The sequence below is a fragment of the Camelus dromedarius genome, chromosome 29, assembly GCF_036321535.1.
Source record: "Camelus dromedarius isolate mCamDro1 chromosome 29, mCamDro1.pat, whole genome shotgun sequence".
In the NCBI taxonomy this organism is placed as follows: domain Eukaryota; kingdom Metazoa; phylum Chordata; class Mammalia; order Artiodactyla; family Camelidae; genus Camelus; species Camelus dromedarius.
Window position 1 is genome coordinate 17656130 of NC_087464.1, and position 27639 is coordinate 17683768.

Here is a 27639-nt window from a genome sequence, read left to right on the forward strand (position 1 = left end):
GACCAATTCACAAGAGGACATAATCTTAAAATTTAACAGTCTACAAAAATCTATAAAGAAAAAAAAATCAGCACATCTAAAAGGAGAGATAGACAAGACTGTAACAAAAGCGAGTGGTTTTAACACATTTCTCTCTCGGTTAACTGACAGACTAAAAAAAATAAAATAAAAATAAAAAGGATCTGAAACATAAAATTAACAAACTTGACCTAACTGACATAAACAGAATACTCCATCCAACATGTGCTCAACACACCTTCTTCAGAAGTATACACAGAACATTTGACAAAGTAGGGCATAAAGAAAGTCTCAACAACTTTCAAAGACTAAAATCACATGGAAGATATTCTATGATCATAGGAGAATTTAGATAAAATTCCACTATAAAAAGATGAAAAAAAGTTCTAAATGTTTTAAAGTTAAACCACCTATTTCTTCAGGGGTCAACACAGCATCCAATGGAAATTAGAAAATATTTTTAACTGAATGATAATTAAAAATTTATCACAAATCATAGAATGCACTTAAACCCATGCTAAGAAGGAAACATGTAGACTTTGGTGCAAGTATTAGAAAGATTGAAAGTTTATGATCAGGATGGTATCAGTGAAACAGCAGAATAAGGACCTGTGAAAATTCTTTGCTCCATAAAACCAGGGAGAACACTGGCAAAATGTGTCAGAACAGATTTTTCTGGGCCTCCGGAAATTAAAGGCTTGCAGTAATCAGGAACATTTATTTAAAACACAAAGACAAAACAGCAGAATCCTGGCAAAAAAACTATTCTTTGTGGCCTTTATCTTGCACTCTTCCTGTCTCCTCCTCCCTAGCTCTGCAGTAACCTTGAAAACCAACAGTCCACAGTCATAATGAAAATAATCCACCAGTTCAAAATTTAAATAGTTATATAGGGATATTTGCATGTGGATAAACTATATATAGAAAAGCACAGAAAGATAATGGTTAAATCTGGGGAAAGGGAGATGTGATCATTAGGGAAAACATGGGGAACTTTTGGGGTACTGGTAATGTAAGTAGTAGTTACATAGATGTTTACTCCATGACTTACAGTGTACAGTGATTTCAGCAAATTCCTGGACACGTATGCTACACTTAATTTAGAAAAGTCAAGAAAATCAGTTCAAAAATGAAACAAAAATGATAATCTAAAAAACCAATGAAAGTGACTGAAGTCTAAATATGTACACACACATCAAAACTGCAATAAATCATAACCCTAAAGAAAATGAGTGTAAGACCTAAAGAGGCACTTCAGGAAATAGGATATCCAAAGGTCAACAAACATGAAAAGGTGCTCAACTTCCTGAGACATCAGGGAAATGAAAATTAAAACCGCAATAGAGATGCCGTCATACACTCACCAAAATGGCCAAGGTGGAAAAGACAGTACCAATTATTGGTGAGGCTGTAGAACAACCCAAATCATCTGACACTGTCACAAGTATAAACTGGTGCAATCCCTGTGAAAAACTGACAGCATCTATTAATGCTGAAATCACACATACCCTGTAAGCCAATATTCTCTCTGCTAGGAGTACACCCAAGAGAAATAAATTCACCAAAAGACATGTTCATAGCAGCACTACTCATAATGGCCTCAAATGCCTATTAACAGCAGTGAATAAGCTCGGCACATTCATACAACAGAATACTGTACAGCAATGGGAACAAATGATCTACAACCACTGGCTGCAATATGGATGAATCTCATAGCTGAAGAGTACACATTTATGACTCTATTTATAGCAACTCCAAAACAGGTAAAAAATTTATGCATTTAAAAATCAGCATGGTGGTGTACCCTTCACTAGTGAAGAGGCTGCAGGGTCACCAGGGGGCTTCTGGTCTATTGCCTTTGTAGTTAAGTGGACATATACAATGTGTTCAGAATGTGAAAATTCATTGAATCTGCATATTTATCACTTACATACTTTCCTGCATGTTACACTTTGATAAAAAGTTAAATTTTTAATCACTTAACTGTTAAAGCCATATATTAAGCTTCCACAAAAATTTATTTTGTGGGAAACAGGACTTCCCAAGAGTAATTTGAACTGTCTCCTGTTAGCTGGGACTGAATATATTAAAGTTTATTTCAGAATAGCTTTTCAGATAATTTAGTGATGATACTGTTTAATGATGCCCCAGAATAAAAAAGGAAACCATCTCGGTCAGAAATTCAATATATCAAGCTACAACTATACAATTCTTTGGTCCTAAATTAAAAGTCAGCAGTTCACCTAGATCTGGGTGCTGGGTGCATGCTTGTGTTCAGTTTGACAAAGTGTGAGCTCTTTACTTACGTACTTTTCTGTATGTTTATTATACTTAAACAAAAAAATCTGAATCAGCATTTCAGTCCCACATCTTACTTACTTTGAACTACTTTGGCTAATCTATCCCTTTTATAAGCTTTCAAGCTATTTTAAATGGTTACGGAGAAGTCTCATCTCTGAGTTAACATGAAACGTCTCCCTCCAGTCACTGCCCCTAGCCATATTATATACTCAATCTCTCTACCTATCCCTCCCTTAAGGTCATCTTACCAATTTTCACACTGTACAGACACTTAATAAAAACTCAGTTCATTTATGCTTTAATCACATTTCCATTTACAGCCGATTTCCTTCCTTCCTTCCTCACAGAGTTGAACAGATTATGGCTTAAAGGATTAGGGAGTGTGGAAAGGGCCCTCTAGGTGGCAGGCATCCCTCTCATGAAGACTGTGTACATCCTCTCCACACGGCTGCTTGGGAAAGGGACCTAGCTCTGGCCTAACCTTCCAGCACCATCCCAACACCTACCACCCCACACACAACAAGGGCCTTCTTGGTGGGATACTAGCCCCAAAGCTCAGGCCTTATATGACTTCCCCTGAACCACAGAAAGTCACAACTTCCCTGAATGTCAACCGGTAGGCATTAAGACAGCTTCAGCTACTCTCCTCCTCTCCCTGCCTGGCATCACCTTCCAATTTCTCTTTCATCTCTACTCAGTCAAGGACAGAGAGCAAGTCTGCTGTCTAACAAGGGGCTCAACCTTGCCTTCTTTCTTGGAAGCATCATCAGTCTATACAAATGCTTCTCCTAGAAGACCTTGCCTAGCTTCACAGAGGAAGCAGCATCCCACCCTACTCTCCTACATGCTCCACTGAGTGGGGATGGAATCACGTCAAATGCTACCCTCCAAAAGCAGCCTTCTTATACAGACCAGGGGAAGGCTGAGATCATGTTTGTGGTAGCAAGAACAGCTCTGTGGCCTCTTGATAAGTCCTCAGTGAGCCCTCACTTTTGGGGACTGACATTGTACCACGGTCACTTCACACTTCTTCATTCTCAGGGTTAGACCCCAAAGCCAATTTTAAAGCAACAAGAAAAAAATCTACTCGACCTCCAGTTACACTGAAATAACTTTCTCTTCTTAAAGGCCTATTTCAAATGCTGCTTTATCCAAAAAGTGCTTCCTAGTTCCCTAACCAATACAGCCTCTCCCTCCTTTGACCTTGTCACAGCACTTCTCCAATAACACCTTATTAACTGAGTGTGTAGTTCTGTTACTACTCTTACTGAAAACCATATGCAATGAAATTTTGTCACAGTTAACAAACAGCCTTGCAAGTGACTTGACTCAAACATTTGTTCAAATGGAAAAAATAAGTGGTACGTAACTATTGCAAAGTCAGGTATACCTACATGAAACAAGTTTTGCAATTAAAATTAATTGTCATCTATGCAAAATCCAAACAGCAGTGTGAAACACTGTGCCAAAATACACCATTTTTAACAAGTTCTTATTATAAAACATGGGTTTTGTTTTTGTTTTTTTAAAATAAGAACTAGTGGGGAAAAATACCCCCCCAAAAAAATCATCTCTAATGCCTTCACTGTTACATTTACATCTTGTTATTCCAGTCTTTCTCTGTGCATTTATACACACCTAAGACCATATACTATTTTGTACTTTGTTTTTTCATTTCGGTTTCTGTGATTGTCTATGTCATTAAGTAGTCTCCTACAAACAGCACATTTAATAACTGCAGAACATTCCACTGTATGGTTACTTAAGCTTTTGTTATCACCAAATTGTCCCTAGTTATGATGCTGCAACAATCTTGTTCTTAAGTTTTCATAATTCTGATTATCTTCTTAGGTAACAAAATTACTTTTGACCAGAAGCTACAAATTCAGGTTATTTCATGGAAAATACATACCCAGGTTTACTTCCTCATTAACCACAAGGTGGGTTTTTTTTTTGCTGGGGAGACCTGGGAAAGCTGCTCTCTGCCGTAGGCCACACAGTGCTCCGTTACCACTTGGGACCAAGAGCCCATAGCCCTGAGCCAGTATTTCAGGTGGGGACAGGGAGACAGCTGACCATACAGTGGGGGCTAGGTATGTGCACAGGGCCCAGAACACCTGCCATCTTGACCAGAACCTCTCCTACAATCCCTTGATGTCCCTTCAAACTTCAGTACTGCTTCCTCATCTGAGCCCCAGGAGAAGAACCTTGAGAGGCATTTGGGGGTATGTACCATTCTGTCCTACAGGTGGAAAAACTACCAACTTTATCAGTACCCAAGGTTAAACTTAGAACCCAGGTCCCCCTATTCCTTCAAGGTACTCTTCCTATTGTACCTTTTGAATGTGTGCCCGAGAAGGCTCTGAAGAAGCCAAGAAATCTGTACCTTGTAGTTTGGCTAGTCACTGACCTGGGCGAGTGTAATGGTAACACTTTCATAAGAGCCTGGTATCTTACCAGTGAGGCCACTGGGCTCCCTGGCCAACTCTAAACATACACTCCTCAAAGCTCCTCTCTTACTGACCATGGGTCTTTTCCCTTACTCAGGTCAACAACCTAGCATAGCTGAAAAATAAACACCATAAAAGTTTCCAGCATGTCTGAAGCAACCCAGTGAGATTTAAGTCATTGATGCTTGTCATTCTTATTTGAATATAATTCATGCAATTTTCTCAAAAGAGAAAAACAACACATATGTAGAACCAAACAGGTTCTCTGAGTTTTTAGTTCAGCATAAGCTAAAGAAGAATAAAGGTTAGCTCATGGCTTACTCAAATTACCAGAAAATAAATTATATGTATATTTTTTTGGAAGTTAAAAGAGACAAGACCCACCTGCAGCCCCCACCACCACGTTCTCTCATTTTCTCTCTAGCACAATTTAATAAACAAATTTGACAATTCCACAGGTCAGTCTCCCTCCTTCTCTTAAACTCTTAGCTACTTTATGTTCACATGTTCCTGCATTTTTGTGGGAATTATTTCCAAGGCCAGGCTAAATAATCAAAGAGTCCATAACTAAAACACAGCGATTACCATTCCTTTTTCTGAGAATCTCTGTTGTTATCAAATATTTTCAAGGTCCATTTAAAAAATTAACAACATGTTCACTTTCATCTAAAATAATGCAAACAAAAAATATCCCATCAACATTCTTAAAATATGGTGTGACTCCCACAAAAAGATTGTGAAACACTGTTAGGACATCCAAGCCTCCTTGTGAAGTATCATCCTCAGGAGATGCTGCCTTCTCCCTCCATTCTTCTGCGGACTAGCCTAAATATCATAAAAACCGAATGCTTGTTGACTTACACTCATGTCTAAAAGCAATTAAAATATTCAAGAGTTGCATTATCCAGTACAGTAGCCACTAGTCATGTGGCTACTGAGCACCTGAAACGTAGCTAGTTCAAACTGAGCTGTGCTATAAATGTGAAAGCAGACATTGGATCTTAAAGTCTTAGTACTAACAAAAGACTATCTCATTAATATTTTTATACTGATTACACATTGACATAATATTTTGCATATATTGGGTTAGATAAAATATTATACTTTTTAAAACTTTTTAAATGTAGCTAAATGTGACTCTCTTTATAACTGTACGTATAAATAGTCCTGAAACTTTTGACCTATCCTTTTTCATCCAATCTTCCTGTAAATCATTATAAAATAGATCTCTGTATTATAGTCAAAGGCAGTCTTCACCCAGAAGGGGACCCAATCCACAGGCAAACTACAAAAGGGGCAAGTGTTGCCAGAGATTCAAGGTCATTCTTCAGAGGCTTCACAAGGAAGCTGCCTAGAAACAGCTCTGTATATGCATGCCTAGTACATCCAAGTTTTCAAATCTAAATCACCTGGCAAATGGTCATGAATTCCTCGATTTATGGGTGTAGTGCAGACTCTACTGAAATCCAGAGAATTATCCAATATGGCATTTATCCTTCGAAAGATATTGGCATTGCTACATGTGGAGAGCGCAGGTGCTTCCTGGTTGTCCCAGCAATCTTTTATCCTTCCCGCCTCTTCTTCCTAGACACAGAAAAAAGGTATTTAGGTTTTCTACTCTCCTTTATGACAGAGACTTCACACCTTCTTTCTTCTAACCCACCACGATGAGTTAGATAAAGTAACAAGGGCTTGGGTTTCTTGCCTATATATTAAAATACTTTGAGTGCTCACTGTGAACAAGATGCCCTGAGAGAACTGTAAGAGGGAAAAACACCAAATGTAAGGTGCTGCCTCAAGAACCATCTAACGTAGTGGGACGTGTCCAGGAAGAACGGCATGGGAGCAGCAGCATGAGCCTCAGAACCAGACATACCTGATACCCGGTTCAAGTCCTGGGGTTTATCTATACAATAGATTATTTCACAATAAAAAAAGAATGAAGCAGTGATACATATTACAACATGGGTAAACCTTAAAAACACTAAGTGAAAGAAGCCAGTCATAAAAGACCACATATTTTATGAGCCCATTTATATGAAATGTCCAGAATAGGGAAATCTAAAGCAGATTAACTGCCTTCAGCTGGAGAGGTGGGGAGGAGGCTAGAGGCTGGTGTCTAGTGGGTACAAGGTTTCTTTTTGAGATGGTGAAAATATTCTAAAATAAGATTACGGTGATGATTACAAAATTACAAATATGCTAGAAATCAATGATCTGTACACTGAAACGTGAACTTTATGGTTATGTATATCTCAATACAGTTGTTTAAAAAGTTTGATTCTGTCATTTATGAGCAGTTATTAACCTCTATGCCTCTGTGAAATGGGAAAGGAGTACCCACCAACCTTGTGATAAGGTGTATACAGCATTTAGCATGTAGGAGCTGCCAGTTTTTACACCTGAAGATATAATTACAGGAAAAGACTCGGTAAGGACCAAGAGTGGTACAATCACCACCCAAAGGGAACTGTTTAGTTATACAACTCTATGTGGTCATTAAAAGCACACACAATTCGTGTAAAACATTACTGAATGAAAAAAGCACTCCCAGATACATAAACATGAACTGAACCCCCGCTCACACACAACTGATTCTTTTGGTATTCTCCATCTCAGTAAATACAACCACCTTCCTCCAGGCACCCTAGAAAGAAACCTAGGTATCATTCTTCACTCTCCAGTCTCCCTCATCACCACATCCAATGCCTGACATCTAAGCAATGAAACACTGGCTGACAGACTGAATCTTCTAATGGGAGTCTGAATCATCCGTTCTGTGATTCCCAATTACCTTGGGGAAAATTAAAAAAGGAGGAAACTAGTACCTAAGATCTCATAGCTGACTACCTCAAAACACAACCCAAAAAAGCCTGGTGTTATTTCGTTTAGACTATTAAAATCTAGGTATAAGCATGAGAATGACCAGAAACATCTATAACTTTGTAGACTCTGCAGGATGGCCTTAAAGGGACAAACTTGAGTCCCATATCATTTTCAAGCTCTTGAAAAGACTGGTATCCTCTGCAAGCTATGAGGATGACCAGAATACAAAGACCTGCAAGGTTGTTTTCCCAAGCTTTCCAGAGAGATGCCACTGACAATGGATAAATCTACTGACACAAGCCCCTTTTCACAACTGTAGATTCCTAAGATGATTCTCAGCTTCAATAAGGCAACTTCACAAAGGCTAAAATACAAGCATTCACAATCAATCTGAAGACCTTAAGGCGACATGCTTCATTCGTTCACTGCCTAATCTGCCTAATAACATTAACCAACTGCCCACTACCTACAGCTGCATTCTAAAGGTAGGCAGATTAGCTAAAAAAAATTTTAAGTCTAGAAAGGGAACTAAACCTGATTATGTCGTGAACAACCACAACACAAGCTACAATGTGCTGTAAACATAACACTGTCCTCTAAGCCGAGGGGACTCAGAGGAATAGAATGTATCTGGAAGTGAGGGTAAGAGGGAGGTCTGAAGAACAGAGAACAGAGCAACATTAACAAAAGTGGTCCAGTGTGGTGGAGCATTAGGTATGGAGAAGAAAGTGGACTGGAAAGAGGACCTCATATGCCAGGTTAAGGAGTTAAAATTATCTTCTACATCAAAAGTCTCCGCACTTTAAAAGTCCCCTCTTAATATATAAAAATTAACCTGATTTTTATTTACTATGATTACCAGATCCTGGCCACACTTAATGGCAAGTAAATGGTAACCATATGTGACTCTTAGAAGGAAACCATGAGCAATTACATGAAAGACAGGAGGCAGGAGAACCAATGAAAGCGTTACAGTAGTCCACAGGAAAGATGCAGATCTGAAGACCTTCGGGGAGAAACGTGCTCCCCACTGCCCCCGGCCCCACCACCACCAGGAGAGCGGAAGGTCTAAGATTCTTACCATCTCAACAGCCTGAAAAAAACATCTAAGAATACTCCTGGCACGGGGAGGGTATAGCTCAAGTGGTAGAGCACATGCTTAGCATGCATGAGGTCATGGGTTCAATCCCCAGTACCTCCTCTAAGAATAAATAAATACTAAATAAACCTAACTGCCTCCCCACCACCAAAACAAAATTTAAAAATAAAGCACACAAGAATATGCCTGGCCAACTCTGCCCCATTCCCAGAAGGAACATACACCAAAACCTCCAAACTCGAGGGAAATGACACATGGAATGCCTCCCTCCATCCCTTTAAGTACACCAAATGAGAGATCTACAAGACTTTATATAATTAATAAAAGTAGAAATATAATTTAAAAAGTAAAAATATAATTTAAAAAAGTAAATACCCCAAATTGCTTAATCAGATCAGTAAGAACCAACAGTTTGCCTCAAGTAGCCAATTTAGAAGGAGAAAAAAAGACCAAAGCCAGCAATGTCTGATGGGGACGAGATCTACCACTTTCCTTATGTGGACAATAGGGATAAAAGTAATACTACTATTTCATAGGGCTTTTTGTGAATGAATACACATCATGTGCTTGCAGAGTACCTGGTACGTAATCATGTACTGAACAAATCAATGTCGGCTATCGGTAGTATTTTTACTATTACACCAAGGGGTCAGAAACCACCACAGGGATCCTTGAAGAAATACAATCTACTTGCTCTTTAAAGGAGAAAAATGAACTAAAAACCTATGCCAACTATTCCTTTGAATACCCCAGGCCCTTCCATGCCTAGTCTTCCTAATCATTTCATTTAAAAAGCTCAATTACAAGACTAAAGACACGATAAAAATCAAACTACCTAAAACCTGAATCTACTCTAGAATATAGTTACCTTTTTAAAAATTCTCCAGTTAGATAAAGGCATAGTTTCTCATTTTTGAAACAGAAACTTTGTATCTACCCCATTACTTTGTATATTCTAACTCCAATCAATTTATAGGCCTGAGTTTTATGAACTCATGTTTCACCATGACAAAAAATAGGTTTTTTTCCTTGGCTATGCTATTATTGCTTATAGCTTTCACTGTTATTTTCTGGCATATCTTGCTATAAAGTGAGATCATGTGCAGCTTTTTTGACCTTTATTTGGTCTTTCACTATGGATAGGAAAGTAGGCTTTAGAGATTAGAGACATATAAGAGAACACAAACCTCAGTACTATTGAAAATCATGGATCAACAGGAAGAATTACCTGGCAGTGCTAGAAAAGAAAAACAGTAATTCTTACTATTACTAGCTAAAAACGGCCTCAAGATGAAACCAGTTATACGTATACCTACTTATTATCAGAAAGAATGGTTCACTAGGAATTTCTGTTAATATAGGCTATTTTATAGCAAATCACAATTTTGTGCTTTTTCACAGGCATTGACACCAATATGAAACAGTGGTGTTCTATAGCAATAATCCTTAACTGGAAAGGGCATGGGGGGACTACAATCTGAAAAAAGCATTTCCCTTTTCCACAGGGAAGAATCCTCCCCAAAACTTCATTGTTTTGAAAAGTAAAAAGAAAAGCTTTGGAGTACAAATACCAAGTTTACCACTTAGTATCTTCTCTGAGCCCTGGATGCCTCAGGTACAAAACGGAGTACAGCACCTACTTTGTAGGCTTTGTGGTTATGAGAATTCTATAAAGTGCCTGGATATGCTCAGTACCTTATTACTGACAAATGTCCCCCAATTTCATCACTGTTACTCAGAAGTACATTTTCAACTTAGTTCATTCCAGGCAAGTTCATTATAACTCAAAATCTGAAAAGAAACAAAAACGAATCCCTGCTGTATTAGTGGTCCCCAAGACCACCCCCAGGTTCCATGATTCACTAGGATGACTCACAGAACTCAGCATATAGGTATACTCAGCATATATGGCTAAGATTTATGACAGTCAGAAAATACAGAGCAAAGCCAGCAAAGGTGAAAAGATGCCTAGGGGAAACCAGGTGCAAGTTTCCAAGGGTCCTCCTCCCAGGGGAGTCACACACAACATACTTAATTCCCACAGCAACAAACTGTGACATGTGTGAAATGTTGCCCACAAAGAAAGCTTGGCACCCAGGGATTTTACTGAGGGCTGGTCACACAGGCAGCCTCTGTCTGGAATATACCAAAATTTCAGACTCCAAGAGGAAAGCAAATGTTTAGCATAAACCATACTGTTTGTGCAGTTTAAGTATAGTAAGTCACTCTTACCAGTTCTGGGAATGGTGGGAACTCAAAATCCAAGTTCCCAAACACCAGTCAAAGGACAGCAGTTAGGTTTGCTATGTTAACTCATTTTTTTGCACACCCATAAGCGTAAGTATGGATAAATTGTTCACATCTATAACATCTGTAAGATGGATATTCATATCTCTAATGTAGTACTATACAGAAAAAAAACACCTTCTGTACTACACTACAACTTATAGAAACCTCAGATACTAAATTAAGTGAACAACAGGCCAAATGCAAGAGTACACACTACATGATTCACAAGGAGTTCAAAAATAGGCAAAACCAACTGATGACAACAGATGGCAGAAGAGTCGGTAATTCTGGGGTGGGGGGCGGTGGATACAAAGTGGAAAGGGCACAACAGAACCTTACAGAGTATTGGAAATGTTCTGTATCTTGATCTGCATGATGTATAAAAATAATAAATATGTAAAAATTGATCAAGTTATACACTAATATCTACTGCCTTTTACTGCATGTATGTTATCCCTCAATTTTAAAAAAGTTCAAGGAATAGACCAGCAGGGCTTAAACTTGGCCACTAAGCTCAAGTCAGACCATGATGGGCCTTGAATGCTAACTAAGGAGTCTGGCCTTACTCTGTGGCAGGGGTTCTCAAAGCGAAGGCTGTGGACCTGCCCTTTCAGAGGTCCGCAAAGTCAAAACTGTTTTCATAATTCTAAGATATCACTTTCTTTTTTCACTATGTTGACATTTGCACTGATGGTACAAAAACAATGGGAGTGCGTAAAACTGACACCTAAGCGGCAATCAAGGCACTGCCAGTAAACTGCAGCAGCAGTTACTGTATTCTTTACGCTATGAATTCCCAGAAAAAGCCAGACTTACAAGTTTTCTCGGGTAAGCAGTAAAAATTTTATTAAATCTCAGCCTTTGAGTACATGCCTTTAATATTCTGTGAGACAAATGAACATAGTTTACATGTAAAGCCCATTTGCTTCATACCAAAGTACAATGATGATCTCAATAAAAAGTATTTATGTGCTTGAGTTTCAAGAAGTAGCCTCTTTTTTTATTTTTCAAATGAAACATCTTTTCTACTTGAAAAACCAACTGACATTCTATGATTATCAACTTTGGGTATTTTGCAAACATTATCTTGAAAACAAAGTAAGCGAGTCACTTCAAAAAACAAATAAATATCAGTACTTGTTGCTAATGATAAAAACTTGAGCTTTGCAGAAAAAATATGAATTCTGGAAAAACCATTATCTGCCACCACTTGAACCTGACACCTTCCTCAACACCTTAAAAGACTTTTCTGATAAGACCGGTGATGCTATTAACCAGTGGTCAACATCTGCAATATTGCATAACTCAATGAACTATTTATCAAATGATTAAAATATGTTACAAGATCAGGCATAGGTAGATAACTCATCCAAAGTGCAAGACAGACCAGTGCATTAATACAACAGTGCACGAAGAGTACATGGCTTCACACTTCCTGTTGCAATTAGAGCTGGCCCTCTGTATCCCCAGGTTCCTCATCTGCAGATTCAATCAACCACAGAGTAAAAATGTTAGGGGAAAAATTCCAGAAAGTTCCAAAAATCAAAAGTTGATTTTGCCATGCACTGGCAACTATTTTAAATGGCACTTGCAGCGTATTTACAACTATTTACATAGTGTAAGTAATCTAGAAATGACAATGTATATGGGAAGATACAGGTTATATGCAAATATGGTGTCATTTTATATAGGGAGCTGGAACATGACTGGATTTTGGTACCCATTGGGGGAGGGGGGGTCCTGAAACCAATCCCCCATGGATACTGAGGGAAAACTTTAACCTTTAGAAAGTTACCACTTGAGTTTTGGTGTAGTACCAAAGAGGAATAGTCACAGTTATCTGAAAAGGCTATTAAAATACTCCTCCTCTCCCTACTACATATCTGTGGGAAACAAAATTTTCCTCACATACATCAACCAAAACAACACATGGCAACAGAGTAAATACAAAAACAGACAACAAAATCCAGTTTTCTTCTAGTAAATCAGCTACTAAAGAGATCAGCAAAAATGTAAAATGCTCACTCTTCTCATTTTTTTGTTTGTTCTGGAAAATATAATTGTATTAATATGTCATGAATTCATTTTTTAGTAACTAATAAATAAATTTACTTTTTTCAGTTTTAATTTCTAATGGGTAAAAATTGATGGATATGATCCACATGCACAAAAGCTCTTGATGGCCTCAAAATTTTAAGAGTATAAAGAAATCCTGAGATGGAAGTGTTTGAGAACCACCACTTATGGATTAGGTAATCAAATTTGCACTTTTCAAAGATCTTATAGGAATATCCAGGAAAGAATGCAAACATCCTGAAAGGCTCAAGAAACGTCTGTAAGATTTGATTGGGAAAAATGAACTTGGTAAAAAAAGTTCCAGAACAGAAAGTGTGAGAGGGAAGAGGATCTTATGATATCAGATCTCAAGGATTTAACAGATGAGGAAAGGGTGAGGCAGTAAAGATAGAGGGGTTACTCTGTACAAAAGCTTGACAGGGAAGCTAAGGAAAGCCAGGGAGGCTGGTTGCTGGAGGGGGTGGTTGTATTAGGAAAGGTCTAAACATGGAAGAGAGGTGATCATGTTTACAGACAGAGGTGAAAGTTTAGCAGAGATAACTGACCAAGAGGTCCTGAGGGTATGAGAAAAGATGGACTCCAAGACACAAAACTGCTCTTTGAGTAGGGAGGAGGACACTCTTCAACAACTGCAGAAAAGGGATAGTAGTGGAAGCTAAGTCCAACTGGAGAGGGCAAGAATAGGGCCCATATGACCAACTGTCCAAGTTGGTCTGTTCCTCACAAGAATTTATGAGATTACCTTGTCTCAATATAAAGAAAAAGACATGCTTAGCAAAACTGAAAATCTTTCTCCAAATCAATCAGCTTAATAGAGCACTAGCACTCAAATCAGGATCCCAGATTCCAAACCTATTCTTCCTTCTGCATCAAGGCAGCCTGAGAAACAGGAGAGGAGGGGAGGTGAGACCAGGTCAGGGAACTTCTCTGTGGCGACTGAAGCTGTTTGGGGAGTCTCTTACAAGGGCAGGGAAATACCGTTCTTTGTGCTTCACCTGAAACATTTGGAAGCTTTATCATTAAGAGGTCCTCCCGAACTGAGGCAGGGCAATATGACAAGGAAAAGTGGCAGGTGGAGCTGGCATAACCTCCTGACTGGCAGAGGCAAATTCAGCCTCTTCAAGTCCAAAAACCCAAGGGAAGTTTGAGTTTCATTTTAAAACTCCTATATTTAATCAGTAACACCTCACTAGTTACTCCTATGGTGGTGATCTGGGCAGGGGTGTTAGAAAAGATACAGGAAAAGGCCCTCTCACCTAGTGCTCACCACTCAGCTTAGAAGATACAATTACCCATTAAGACCCAAGGATCAAAGGTCTGAGGGAATCTGTCTGGGGAGCAGTAAGACCATTAGTATGGCGGAGCTCCACACAGAGACACAGGCGTGAAAAGGCAGGAATAACTAAGAAGGAAGGTGAAACAAGTAGACTGAAAATACTCATCCAAGGCAGACCTGAATTTGTGGTAGCAATGGGAATGGAGAAGGAATGGAAGGATACAGTGGCCAAGGGAGACAAAGAGCTAGACAGCATCAAGGTTCTATCGTTACAGAAACTGGGAAGAGGTTTCCAAAGGAAAGCTACAAGTATGTATTTACCTAGCATCCTTCTGTACTGGGGAATTTAGTGGCTAAAAAAATTTTTAAAACAAAAAAATACACCCAAACACAGTTCTTTCCCCCCAAGAGAAAAAAACAGACTAGTAATTGGGTGGAGGGGATAGAATTAGATTAGCCTCAGGAGATGAAGAAAGAAGAAATTGGTTGTTTTGAGATCTGCTGGGTTTAATATGCCTCAGACAGACACATTTATTCAGTAGGCTAATGAGAACTACGGGTCTTGAGAACAACCAGGGCTAAAACGCTCAACCTAAAACTTGACCACATAGAGGGAGAACTGGTGCTAGAGGAATACACAAGCCCTCTGTATAAGGGAACAAGGATGAGCCGACAAAATGAACCAGAGGGAACACGGCACTCAGGGGGAGGAGGAGGAAGCCTGTAAGTGCCAGGACAAGAAAAGATCTATCAGACAGACAAAGAAAAACTAGGAAACCATAGAGTCTTATGAACCACTGGGAAATTTTAAATACAATGAGATAATCAGAGACCAGCATAGCAGAGGGCAAGGTGCAGGAATTCTAGAAATAACACTAGTCCGGAAATAAAAAGACCTGCGTTTCAGTTTGGCTCTATCATCCTCTCACTGTATAAACAACCACTTTTCCTTCTACGCTTAATTCTCCTTGTCTGTGAAAATGGTCAGACACTATAATCTGGGCTTGCTATCAACTCCAAGTTCTATCTGGGAGGCAGACAGGTCTCCAACACCTTTTGAGCTTGAAAACAATTCCAAAATTACAGCTTTAAAAAAGTCTCAGGAGGAAGTGCAGACTCAGGAGACAGATGGTGTCAGAGCCAGAAACCAGGAGCACAAAGCCAGAATGCAAAGAACACAGGTGTTAAGTAGTAAGGATTAAGCGTTCTGTCAAAAGACACAAAAAACTCAATCTGCTCTTCAAGGTAACAGCTTTCCTTCAATAAGAGGAGAGCTACTCCCACGTCTTTATCAAAGAAGACTTCAGGCCAGAGTACTAGACCTGTCAGGATGGTACATGTCAGCATATTGTGCCGGCTGGAATAAAGAAAGCAGTAACACTATTGTAGTCCAGTTACTCCCAGAATCAGCAGCTACATGCAACCATGACCCATTTTTAGCACACAAATCAATCTTTAGACCTGTCCTCTGGGGATTCTCCAATTATCTCAAAGAAAGCCATGACAAAATGTCTTAAATATTAAAACAGAGTGTTAACTCACTATAATCTGAAAGGGTACTCCAGCCATGCAGGAATACTGAAAAGTGAAATAGAATTCAAAGGCTATCCATGCCTAAGAGTTCTTCAGCACCACTGAAAGCAAAGCTCAACCCTATTTAGTTGAATATTAGGAATGTTCCTGCTACATCTGTTCTTTTAAAACATTCACATTATATTAAGAAGGCAAAGTAATCCCTAACAGGAGTCTTTTTAAATCCCTGTAACAAAACTCTGAAAATTATGTCTAGAATGTAAATGCAACACTCTCAAATTTGGAAACTGACTTTTTACGGAAAGTCAGATAACTTTCCTATGAAAATATGAAATATTTACACTTTCAGTTCAATGTTTTCAGTCAATTTACTATACTTGAGAAATGCCTTGTTTCGAGGGTCCTATCTTGAACACAAAAACCTTCAGCATTTGCAATCTGTGCTTATAGACGATGACAAGCTTGCATAAGCAGGTGTAACAAAAATCAGGCTGCAACAATTGGAGGAAAGAAAACAAAATGCATTTCCAAAGCTGCAATGTGTGGGGCAGAGGCCAGGTGGTCAGCAGAATCCAAACACTGAAAGGGTGCAATTGGTGCTTTAGTTTTAATTCAAAGAGAAGCAAAAATTCTTATATAACTTCCTCCACTCCAATCTCTAGCCCAACCCCCTTCTAACCTACCCCTCCCCTACCCCCAGGTTTTCTGGCAAGTTCTCCCCAAAGTCAGTACAGCTTGGATACTGCCTAGGAAAAGCAGATTTGTAGAACAGGATGGGATTAGCACAGCTCTTCCATATAAGAGAAAATAATTTGCTATTTGATCCAGTGATTCTTTTACTGCCTCCACCACTAGCTACTGAAGCAACAGCCTAAACACTAATATCTGGTTCAGTATGCATTCTTATCTCAATCTTCAACCCAGAAGTACTACCCACTAATGAGTTTGGAATTTGTCCTTTAAGCAAACACATATCAATGTTAGAAAACAGTCATTCAGCTGAAAACAATGAACGAGAAACTTTGCATAGATACTACCTAGTATACGAACACTAAAATACCAGCAGAGAGCTTCTTTAGTCATCTCACCCTTCCCCTCCATCTCCAATTCACAAACATCGAACTCACAGCTTAGTGCTTGGCCTGTAAACGTAGTTAAAGAAGCAGCCGGGGACAGGTAACATTTCATAGTTTCCATCTTTCCAAAAACTTCTCAGACAACAGGTTAAAAAAAAAAAACTCCACTGGTTTGTATTTGAGTCTGCATTCTCACTAAAAAATCTCTTTGGCAAAGTCTCTGAATATGCTCTTTACTGCTTTATATCCTTTGGGGATAAGATACAGAAATAAAGGTACCTATCACTTTACATCTGCTAGTGTGGCTGTGTACACTGCTAGAATTCTGAGTTTTGCCCAGAATGAAACCCCAACCCCTCATTCATGATGCAGGGCTCTTTTATGCCCCGGGAGCTTACTCCAGATTTTACCATGTATTCCTAAAACCCGTATTTATTCTTCCTGGAAATCTAAGAGACAAAATTATGGGAATTTTAGGCTAAGCCAAGATGGCGGAGTAGAGAGACTCACAGCTTACCCTCCCCCACAAATACACCAAGAATTACATATACAAATCCACTGAATCGCACAGAAAACCTACTGAACTCTGGCAGTGTCTCTCATTTCAAAATACAGGATTCTCACAAAATCTGATAAACAAGTTTATACTGTACAGCACAGGGAACTATATTCAATATCTTGTAGTAACTTATGGCTTAAAAAGAATATGATAATGAATATATGTATGTTACTATATGACTGAAATATTGTGCTGTACACCAGAAATTGATACAACACTGTAAACTGACTGTACTTCAATATAAATATATATAAATAAATTATGAGAATTTTAGTTAAAAGAGAAAAAATGAGGTTTAGTAAGCCCTGTTCTACTTTTACAGGTCTTAAAACAATTATATAATTTCAAATTTGCCTTGTCTCAGAAGAAAAATGTTGCTGAAATTTAACCATCCTGAAAGAGGAAAGTCTTTTGTGCAGAGGATTGGGAGGGTCACCCCCACAGTGGGAGGAGCCTGACTTCTCCAGACCTCTGGCTCTCTCAGGGTCAGCTAACTGCTCTGACACACATCATGGAATGATAGACACAGCACATTCCTCCTGACATCAACACTGCTGCACTAATGCTCAGAAGACCCACACTGACTTCCACAGCAACCTCCAATTCCCTCCAATGCAGCTGAGGCTCAATTTGCCTATAAATGTGACCAGCCCATAGATCATCGCATTTTCTATACAATTCACATCATCATTAACCCTCTGACCACCCCCGACATACCAGAATACCGTAATATCACAGGTTGAGCTATGGCACCAGAAAGACCTAGGTTCACACACCAGTTTTTTCACTTAATAGCCTTGTGACTTGATTTCTAAACCCCTTTCATCATCTGCAAAATAGGGGGAATACCAGAAAGGGATGTTTTAAGACAGAGATCCCAAACTAGCCCTCAGGTTAAATCCAATCTCTAGAGACATGTTACTTTGATCCATGTAGTGTTTATAATTTGTTAATTGCTACATTAAAAAAAAAAGAGATTGGCAGCTTTACTAGGAGAGAAGACAAAGATCAACTAACTCAGGGCCCATGCATCAGCTCTCTAACCTTCTGCCTGCTGTAGAGGCTGGCATAGCTCTCCCCAACCTCACAGGGAGCCTGCGCCAGAGAGATGTCTGCAAGACAACCCTGGGGAGGGAGAAAAGCAAGTGTTTCTACATTACAGACAGGGTTACATAGAGGCTAGTCAACTCCAAAATCCTAGCTCTATAAACTGAGCATGTACTGCCAGGTCAATCCTCAAGTTTAAATTACATCACTGTGACAAACGCCAAACTCTACAGCAACGTGCTCTGTAAATACAGTTCAGCTCGAAGCATGCTCGGTGAGGATGCTCCAAGACCAGTGGTCAGCCCTAACCCTCCTGTCCTGAAGGGCTCCCGACAGCCCAGACTCCATGGAGCTCCAGAAGCAGCACTTCCTTCCACTCCTCTACCTACGATAAAAACCAACCCGCCAGGAAAACCACCAGCAGCCTGAGGTTTCCAAGGTTTCCTTCTGCCTGTTTGCATTTATTTTTGTTTTTAACCCAGCACGTGTCCCTGGGCTCAAACACAACCAGAGCCTAAGAGTGCAAACTATCCTCAAGAGACACACACTTCCAGCTGGCACATGTCAGCTCTGTCACCTGAGGGGCACACGGGAGGCAAGAGGGCCACCTATGGCTTCCAGAGAACCAGCTCCGACCCATTGGCCCCTCTCGCCCTGCAAATGACGCAGACCAGCGGTTTGCTCAGGTGCTGGAGAGAGCGAGGCGGCAGATCGGTAGCCACGGAGACCAAAGGAGGCAGCTGCCAGCGAAATGCAGCGCTAAGCAGAGCCGAGGCCGCGGGGCGGGGTGGGGGATGGGGGCCATGGCCAGCAACCCCGCCTCTGAGAGCTCTCCTTAAGTGCAACCTGGAGCAGGGCACCATGCAGAGGGGCAAGGCCTGCAAGGCACAAAGTGCCACCAAAAAATAACCCGTGCACACGAGGATGTGCTCCAGAGCCCAGGTGTCCACCTGGTCTTTCTCGGTCTCTTGGGCGGCGCTAGGCCACTTACAAAGAGCCGGGCCTTGCCTGGGCCCTCTGGGAACACAGCAAGAAAGTCAGGGTCGACCTGACGGTAGAGAACACCCACGCAGGGAAAAAGCCGGGGGAATGACGCCAAGTGAGACAACCAAAGGTGAGTGACCTTTTCCTGGTCTGAGACCCCTCTTCCCCCCGGGGCAGGCACAAGCCTAAGAACCAACCAGGCTGTTTCCCAAGCCACTGCTCCACCAAACCTGAGACCAGAGCCGAGCAGGCACCCAACCCCTCACCGGCGTCTGGGCACCTGGTCCAGCCCTGGACTGAGGAGAGAATGACAAAACCATGGCCACACGCACGCTTCTCCACTGGCCAGGCAGCCCGTGGGGGAGAAAACCAAGGCTGGTGCGGCCTAGCTCAGCTCCACGCTTGAGGAACCTCCGCGGCATGCATGACCCCCGCCCATGGCCGCAGGACCCACCTCTGAGCCTCGAGGCTTCCCCAGAGCGAGGCCACGTTGCACGTGCGAGCCACCCACTAGCGCTCAACCCTACCTAGCCAAGGCAGCCCCCAGAATTCCAGCTCCTGCGCCAATCGAACGTGTGAAGCCACGTGACCTCCTGGGCCAAGGAAGTGCGTGCCGACTGCACGAGGGGCCTGATCCCTCCGCCTTAAAGGAGCCGCGCCCGCTGCCGTCGTGGCAATCTCAGGTGTCCGGAGGCCCAACGCGGGGGGGTCTCTGCCACCAGCAGCCCCGCCCCACCCAGGCCGCCCGTCCCCACCGCCCCCTGGGTACGAACGCGACTCGTTGGGGACGCTGCGAGGCGCGTGAGCTCCCAGTGCCGGTGGCTTCGGGTCTCACATGCGACGGCTGCGGGAGAAGGAAGTGTTCTGGACGCGGGTGCACCCTTCCGTCCGGTCAGCTCCCGTCTAGACATACACTCGAGGCCACCGGCAGTCTGCAGCGCCACTCGGAGGCCCCACCGGCCGCCCCCTTAGGGCCGCGGCGCCTTTAAGCCCAAAGGCCCTGAGTCACGAGGAGGCTCCCTACCCCCCCTCGCCACACACCCCTCCACGAGGCCCCACGCCCGCGGGCACGTGACCCGCGCCCCGCCCGGGACTCGCGTACACGGGGGGCGGGGGAGGGTACCGCGGAGCCGGCCGAGGCTGCGCGCGGACCGTTAGCAGTCTCGCTCGGGACCGCGGCCCCGCCCAGCCCCGCCCTGGCGGGCGGCAGGCAACTCTTACCAGCGGGAGCGCCATGGGGCTGGCGTGGCCCTGCGGGAAGGACAGACCGGCCGGCGGGCGGCTGGCCGGCACGGCGAGGGACGCGCAGACACGTGGGCACTATTTTTGCAGCGAGCCGCGCACAGCGCCGCACTCTGGACGGCTTATAAAGCCCCGCGGAGCCGCCCCCCGGCCGGATGCGAGGCACCTGTGTCGGCCCCGCCCGGGGCCCCGCCCCTTCCAGCATGCTGCGCTGAGGGCTCAGTCGCCCACCCGGAGCCAGGCGCCTGGACCCGGGCGGGCTCGGCCGCCGCGGAGGCTGCTGGCCACAGCTGCCCCCTTGAGAGGCCAAGGGCCCAAGTTAAGCACGCCACTCACCTAGTTACCCTGGTCAAGGCACTTACCTCCTCTGGGCCTCAGTTTACCCCTTATGAAATAGGACGCGATTTACAAGCCTCTGCGACGGGGCGGCAATATGCTTTGTCAGTAAAGCCCTCTTTATAGTGTCCACGCTCCGTTCCTTCCAAGGACCTCTCCCGGCGAAAGCCAACCCTACGTACCCCGGTCCGAGCCTTCGCTCCTTGGGCTCCAGGAGGCGCGCTCACTCTAGACTGGCTGTTCCGTGTGTTGGAACTGGTCGGGGGCGGGGGGCGGTGCGCCGGCGTCCGGGGATCCCGGAAAGTTCCAAAAACACCAGGGGGCCTCTTTGGACCGCAGTTCCCTGGGGAAACCGCTTCCGACGTTCTTGCCGGACTGCGACAGGAAACTTCTCCGAATGGGGAGAAGAGACAGGGCGGGGGTCCCGGGGTGAGAGACACCGTGGGTCGGGCTGTCGTCGGGAAAGGCGTCCTGGGGTAGCCGGGGCGGGGCGGACCGGAAGCTCCAGGCAAGCGCAGAGGCGGAGATGGCGTGCCAGGAGGGGGAGATCAAGCAAAGGCTGGGAAGGAGGACTGAACAGAGCGGCTCCATATGACCCGGGCGCAGGATAATGCGAGGGAAGCCTGGGCCCAGTTTGTGAAGGGCCGTTATTTTACAGACAGCGGGGAACTATTAAGAATTGTAAACAGAAGAATGGCAGTATCAGATCTCTTTTAAGATTTTACTGGAAATATAGCAAAGGTTGGACAGAAAAGGGGAGAAACGAGGGAGTGGGGAGGAAAGGGACCAAGGTTTTTTGAGCATTACTAAGTGTTGAACTTGTGTTACCTCATCATCGTAATACAATTTTATAAAGCACTTACTATGCTTAAGGTTCCTCCTGGCAGTTGGGAAGAAGCAACTCCTGCCTTCCTGGCAGGCTGGTGAGGCTGGCCTGGATCTGATGCTAAGGGGAGGGTGGCAGATACCTGTAGTTTTCTGTCCAGGGCAATGGAAGGAGAGGAAGTCAAGGTCTAGTCTACTGTTGCAGGAGAATTAATGGGAGAAGGTGAGGGTAAGAACCAGTGCTGGAGTAGAAGTCCACAGGAGGACTCAGAGTGACAGTGAGAGTTGGCCGGTCTCCATCCATAGAATATCCCCATGTGGGAGCTTCTTGGGTTGCTGAGATCATGAGCAGAGAGGGTGTTGGCTGCTAGGGCAGGACAAGAGGGGGCCCGGGCATACCCCTAGCTATAAACTGCTCTACCCTCTCTCTCCTTCAGACTTGCTGCTTAGCCACTTGCCCTCCCTCCTCAAAATGGCCCATTCCAGCTGCCCAGGAATCCACACCTTCTGGTTTAGCTTCACTGGAACCCTCCCACACCAGGACCTACCTGGGGCTCTTCCTTCTCTCAAAGCAGCCCATCCACAAGTCTCACCCTGGCCCACAAACAGCAGAGGACAGCTCATGCAAAGTGGTGTATCTTGCTTGTCCTGTCAAGGGGTGCCACACCCAAATACCTACAGCCCAGGAGCCAAGTGAGGATAGGTGAGAGCACCAAGAAGGCCCAAGGCACATCTAAAAAGGCAACTAGCTTATGGATACCATGCAGGTCCCAGCCCAGCCAGATCTTTCAAGACAAGCTGTAAATGCAGTTTTGTTTTGTTTTTTAATGTGAAATCTAATTTTAAATGTGGTCAGTAACTGAAATTTAAAGAGCCACAGCCAGCATGTCCAGGGTCCTCATGCAGCTCATTGGCTGCTAATTTGTGATCCTTTCCATTTCTTCCTCGTCCCTGACCCAAACCTGAGTAAGATAAGAATCTGAAACCTGGAATTGTGCCCAGGGGAACAGGAATCTGGGAGCTCTTTCATATTTTAAAACTCCCAGCCATAGGAAAATGAAAGTATCTTTCAGGTGACTTGGAACAGAAATTTCTGCTGCATAAAATTCCTCTTCCTGAACTCTGTGTTGCAGGTAATAATAACAGCTGACTTTCACTGAGCACTTACTGTGTGCTTGGCACAGTTCTAAGTGTTTTACCTGGGTTAACCCATTTGCAGATGAAGAAACTGAAGCTCAAAGAAGTCAAGGAACTAGCTCAAAGACTCCCAGCTAGAAGTGGAGTGGAGACTCAAACCTAGGCAGTCTTCTAGCTTCAGAGCCTGAAGCCTTAACCAGATAAGAACAAAACATCCAGCACCCTATGTGTACACTACCTACTGACGGACCCAGAGCTTACTGTAGGCAATGAAGGAAGGGGTGGCTGAATCCACAGACGGGCATGTATTTGGTGAATCCTTGCTCCCTGCCTGACTTGGCCAGGGCTGCAGGTTCTACAGGAAGAACAGTACCCCTGACCAGAAGTGCTCCACGATCCACAGGGCAGGGTGTGGAAAGTGGCAGAGGTGGAGATGTTAAATGACTTGGTCAAGTCCCCACAGCTGGTCACTGGCAGAAGTAACAGGAACAAACAGGCAGCATTATCCATTCTCCCAGTCAACAAACAGCCTTTGAGCCCAGCTATGCCTGGCACCATCTCTGCAGTCAAGCCCCAGATTTAGAATACAGGTTTTAAGTGTAACAGTAATTGGCTGGACTTTTAAATGCATGCACTGGGGAGACAGGAGTGACCCTGTAGTCTTTTATATGCTCAGGTGTTCAGTGCCTCCACAGCAGGCAGAGAGCTAAAAGAAGAAAAGAGACTGCAGGGAGAAAATAATTTCCCTGGTTGAAAAAGATCAGAAGAGGAATTCATTTAGGAACTCAAGACCACAAGGTAAAGTGGGCACGTGGTGTCTACTCAACTTCTGCCAGGCTCTGTGCAGAAGAAACCATGTTCTTTGTTTTTTGGTTTTTTTGTGCCCTTTTAAGTGGGACAAAAGAAAGTGAATCAGCCCTACCTTTCATCATCCACAAATGTAAATTTTAAATGGGTTAAAATAGAAATATGTAAAGTATTACTTGAAAAATTTTTAAAAGAAAATATTAGAATATTTTTATTACCACAGCATGAGGACAAATTTTGTAAATATGGGACAAAAAGCACAGGATATAAAGGGACATTGACCACATCATAACTTAACACCTTAGTTTATCAAAAGATATTTAAAACTTGAAAAAACAAGCCATAGATTGGAAGAAGGCATTTGCAATACTTGATCTATAAAGGACTAGTTTCCAGAATATATAAGAACTTCTAGAATGAGACAAATAGAAAAATGGGTAAAGATGGGGACAGGCAGTTGACAGGAGTGAAAACCCAAATGTCCAATGTTTGTTTGTATCACCAGATGCCTACCCTCACCAATAACCAGGGAGATGCAAATGAAGCAGTGGGATACCATTTCACACCTCCCAGACAAAGTGAACAAGGCTCACTATCCCAACAGCAGGCTCACCGCCAGGAAGGGTGTAAACTGGTTCAACCACTTTGTGACTTTTGTTTTCTGCATGTTTTGAATTAAGAGATAAACCACGTACAGACAGTGCACAGAACGTATAAGCTTAGGTGTACAGCTTGATGATTTTTTACCTGCGTAACCACCACCCATCAAGGCATAGAATCCTTCCAGAACCCCACAGAGTTTCATCACAAGCTCTTCCTAGTTTACCCCTCCTCCTTGAAGTAACTAATATTATTACTACTTTCCTCACAGATTCATTCTGTTTTAAGCATTCACATAAGCTTTTGGCCTTTTTCATTCAACACAGCACCTGTGAGATTCATCCATGTTGTTGCAGGTAGCAGTAGTTCAGTCCTTTTTATTGCTAAGTAGTATTCTGTTATATGGATATACCATAATTTGTTTCTCCATTCTCCTATTGATTGGCAATTTGAACCGGAGGATTATGAATGAAGGTGTAGTGAACGTTCTTGATATGAAGTCCAGCTACTCTGGTGAGCAATTTGGCAATGTTGTTAAGTTGCAGGTGAGTATACTCTAAGACCCAGCAATCCTGCTCGCAGGGAAACATGTTAGAGGAACTTTCCCACGTGTTAAAATGGGCAGGAGTAAAAATGCCAGTAGCTGTGTGATTCAAAATTGCAAAAATAAAATATAAAATCCCTTACATCCCCATCAACAGGAGAGTCGATTGACAAATTGTGGTCTAGTCATACAATGGAATACTGTATATAAGCAAAAGTAAATGAAATAAAGCTAATCATATCAACATGGATGACTCAAACTACATTGAGTGAAAAACGCAGGACATAGGAGAACACATATTCTACAACGCCATTTACATAAAATATGAAAATATGCAGTACATTACTGTCACGAAGTACAATATGATAGATTGTTTAGAAACACGTGTGTAGTAAAGGTACAAAAACATGCATGGTTCTGATAAGCAGAAAATGCAGAATAGTCATTTACTTCAGGTGGGGAGAGACGAGCTCATGAAACGAGGAGCTGATGAGCGCTTTAGTTCATAAACCAGGTGATCAGTACCCAAGCAGTAATTTTATTCTTTAAACTTAAAATATAATTGTTTAAAGAGATTAAGAGATGGAGATAAGGGCAGGGGTGTGCTGGTAAATGTTTGGCAATTGGCTGCAGGGAGGGGAGTGATTTGTATTCATCTCTTTCTGTGGCATAAATACTCCTACTATGGCCAATTTCAAACTACCAATTTGATGCCAGCCGGTGCTCATGAGCCGGTGCGAGCCAGCTCCAGCACACCACTGACACTGAACGTGGGAGCAAACTGCTCTGAAGCTCAAGGCCAGTGGTCTAGGCTCCCTCTGAGGACTTTTCCAACACCCTGGGAGATGAGTCGACAGCTGGACTGTATTAATTTATGCTGTTAAGTCACCCCAAAACTAAGCAGGTTAAAATAACAAATATTTACTATCTCACACAATTTCTGAGCATTGGGAATCCAAAGTTGACTTAGCTGGGCCGTTCTGGCTCAGGCTCTCCTGAGGGTGCAGTCAAGCTGTCAGGCAGAACCGCAGTCATCTGAAGCTTTGCCTGCAGCTGGAGGATCTGCTTCCAAGCTCAGCCTCAAGCTCACTCAGTTCCCTGTCACATGGACCTCTCCGGAGGGCTGTGGGCTTTCTCCAAAGCAAATGACCAGAGAGACAGGGATGGAGGTACAATGACTATCAAAATCTCATCTCAGAAATGACACACTATTCCTCTGCAACATCCTATTGTTTACACACACCAACCCTGATAAAATGTAGGAGGGGGTGACACAAGGGTGCGAATGCCAGGAAGCAGGGATCACTGGAGGTCGGCTTCCTCACCAATCACAGCTGACGGTGAGTGCCAGTTGTCCTGAGATGCTTGCAACAGGGTTAGAGGCTCCTAGAGTCACACACAGCACAAGGAGAGACATGGGAACCTGAGAGGCTGTCCCCTTCGTTTTGCAGCTAAGGAAACTGAGAAGTTTACAGATTTACTAGAGAGTGCAGCCACTCTTGTCAGGAGCCCAGGGGCTCAGTCCTGCCTTGGTCCTAGTGACAAGGACCATGCTCACCCTCTCCTGGCCTCACCTCTCCCTGCCTTCCCTCTGCAGGTGCAGATGCTGGGGTCCTAGCACATCAAGGCCTAGATCAGAGTTACCTTGCCCAAGCGCTCAAGAGTTCCTTTTTCCTCAGAGCTGTTTCCTCACATTCTCTCTCAGTCAAACCAAGAAGACCACCCCACTTGTTTCCACAAACCCCGCCTCTGCCACAGGGGTTGTTGGTAGCACGTCCCCAGGAGCCCCAGAGTGCAGCATGTACCGCCGTGTTGTCATTGCCAGACACAAGGCTGTGCTGGCCTCCTGGGGTCCCAATGCCATTTGCAGTCGGTGTTGAAACGTCTCAGAGCTCTGCAATCGATCTCTGAGTGAAACAAAACACCGCCCCAAGCCAGAAGGAGGCGGGAGCGAGGCGTGCTGCTGCGCTCTGCTCCTTGGTCTGGATGCTGTTCATGCAGGTTATTCATTCTATGACAGCTCATCAGATTGCACTCTGGTGATCTGTACAATTTTCTGTATGAATATTATACTTCAAAAATTTTATATATTCTCAAAGACAGGGACATATGTGTCTGGGAAGATCCCAGACAGAAGCATTCTTCTGAGCCATTGGCAACCTTTGTTCTCCATCACCACGGGGAAGCCCCATTCAGGTGGACTCTTGGGTGGCAGATCTGAAAAGGGGCTAAAGTTAGAAGGCCCTTGGCACCAAGACAAGAAGTGACATTCAGGGGGTCTGGGCAGCCCCAGCATTGCTCACCCTCCTCAGCACTGTCCCAAGCCTCAGTGACCCCAAAGCATCCTGGGCAGTAGTGGAGGAATAAGGATGGGTGTTCCCAACCGTCAGGATCAAACAGTGCATCCCTCAGAGCTTTCTCTGAGTGGACAGGTCAGGGGGAAGGGGGACAGGGGAGAGACAACGGGGTCAGGCCAGCACCATGAAGCAGAAGAGCCAAGAAGTTACGCACTGCTTTGCCTTTGGATATGCTCCACATTATCCCCTGTTCTCCAAACTCCTTCTTGGGGTTCACCCTTCCAGGCACCAGTTCACTGTTCTTCTTTTGACCCTGG

General features: G+C 43.3%; 1 protein-coding gene across 6 annotated transcripts in view; it reads right to left on the minus strand.

The window, feature by feature from the left end:
• CPEB1 (cytoplasmic polyadenylation element binding protein 1) overlaps positions 1-21660 on the minus strand; it is a 67304-nt gene extending 45644 nt beyond the window's left edge. The window contains exons 1-2 of one of the 6 annotated variants that reach the window (XM_064480629.1): positions 21295-21660; positions 6179-6353 (exon numbers count right to left, since the gene is read on the minus strand). Coding sequence is in view for 2 of the 6 variants with exons in the window: in XM_010986802.3 (XP_010985104.1) it covers positions 6179-6353; positions 20308-20445 (313 nt within the window). In the remaining 4 variants the exon portion in view is untranslated. Of the gene's footprint in view, positions 1-6178; positions 6354-19988; positions 20159-20307; positions 20565-20755; positions 20825-21138; positions 21266-21294 lie in introns of those variants that run through there. The other 5 variants (XM_064480627.1, XM_064480625.1, XM_010986802.3 and 2 more) reach the window with 5 other exon arrangements.
• Between the last annotated feature and the right edge of the window lie 5979 nt (positions 21661-27639).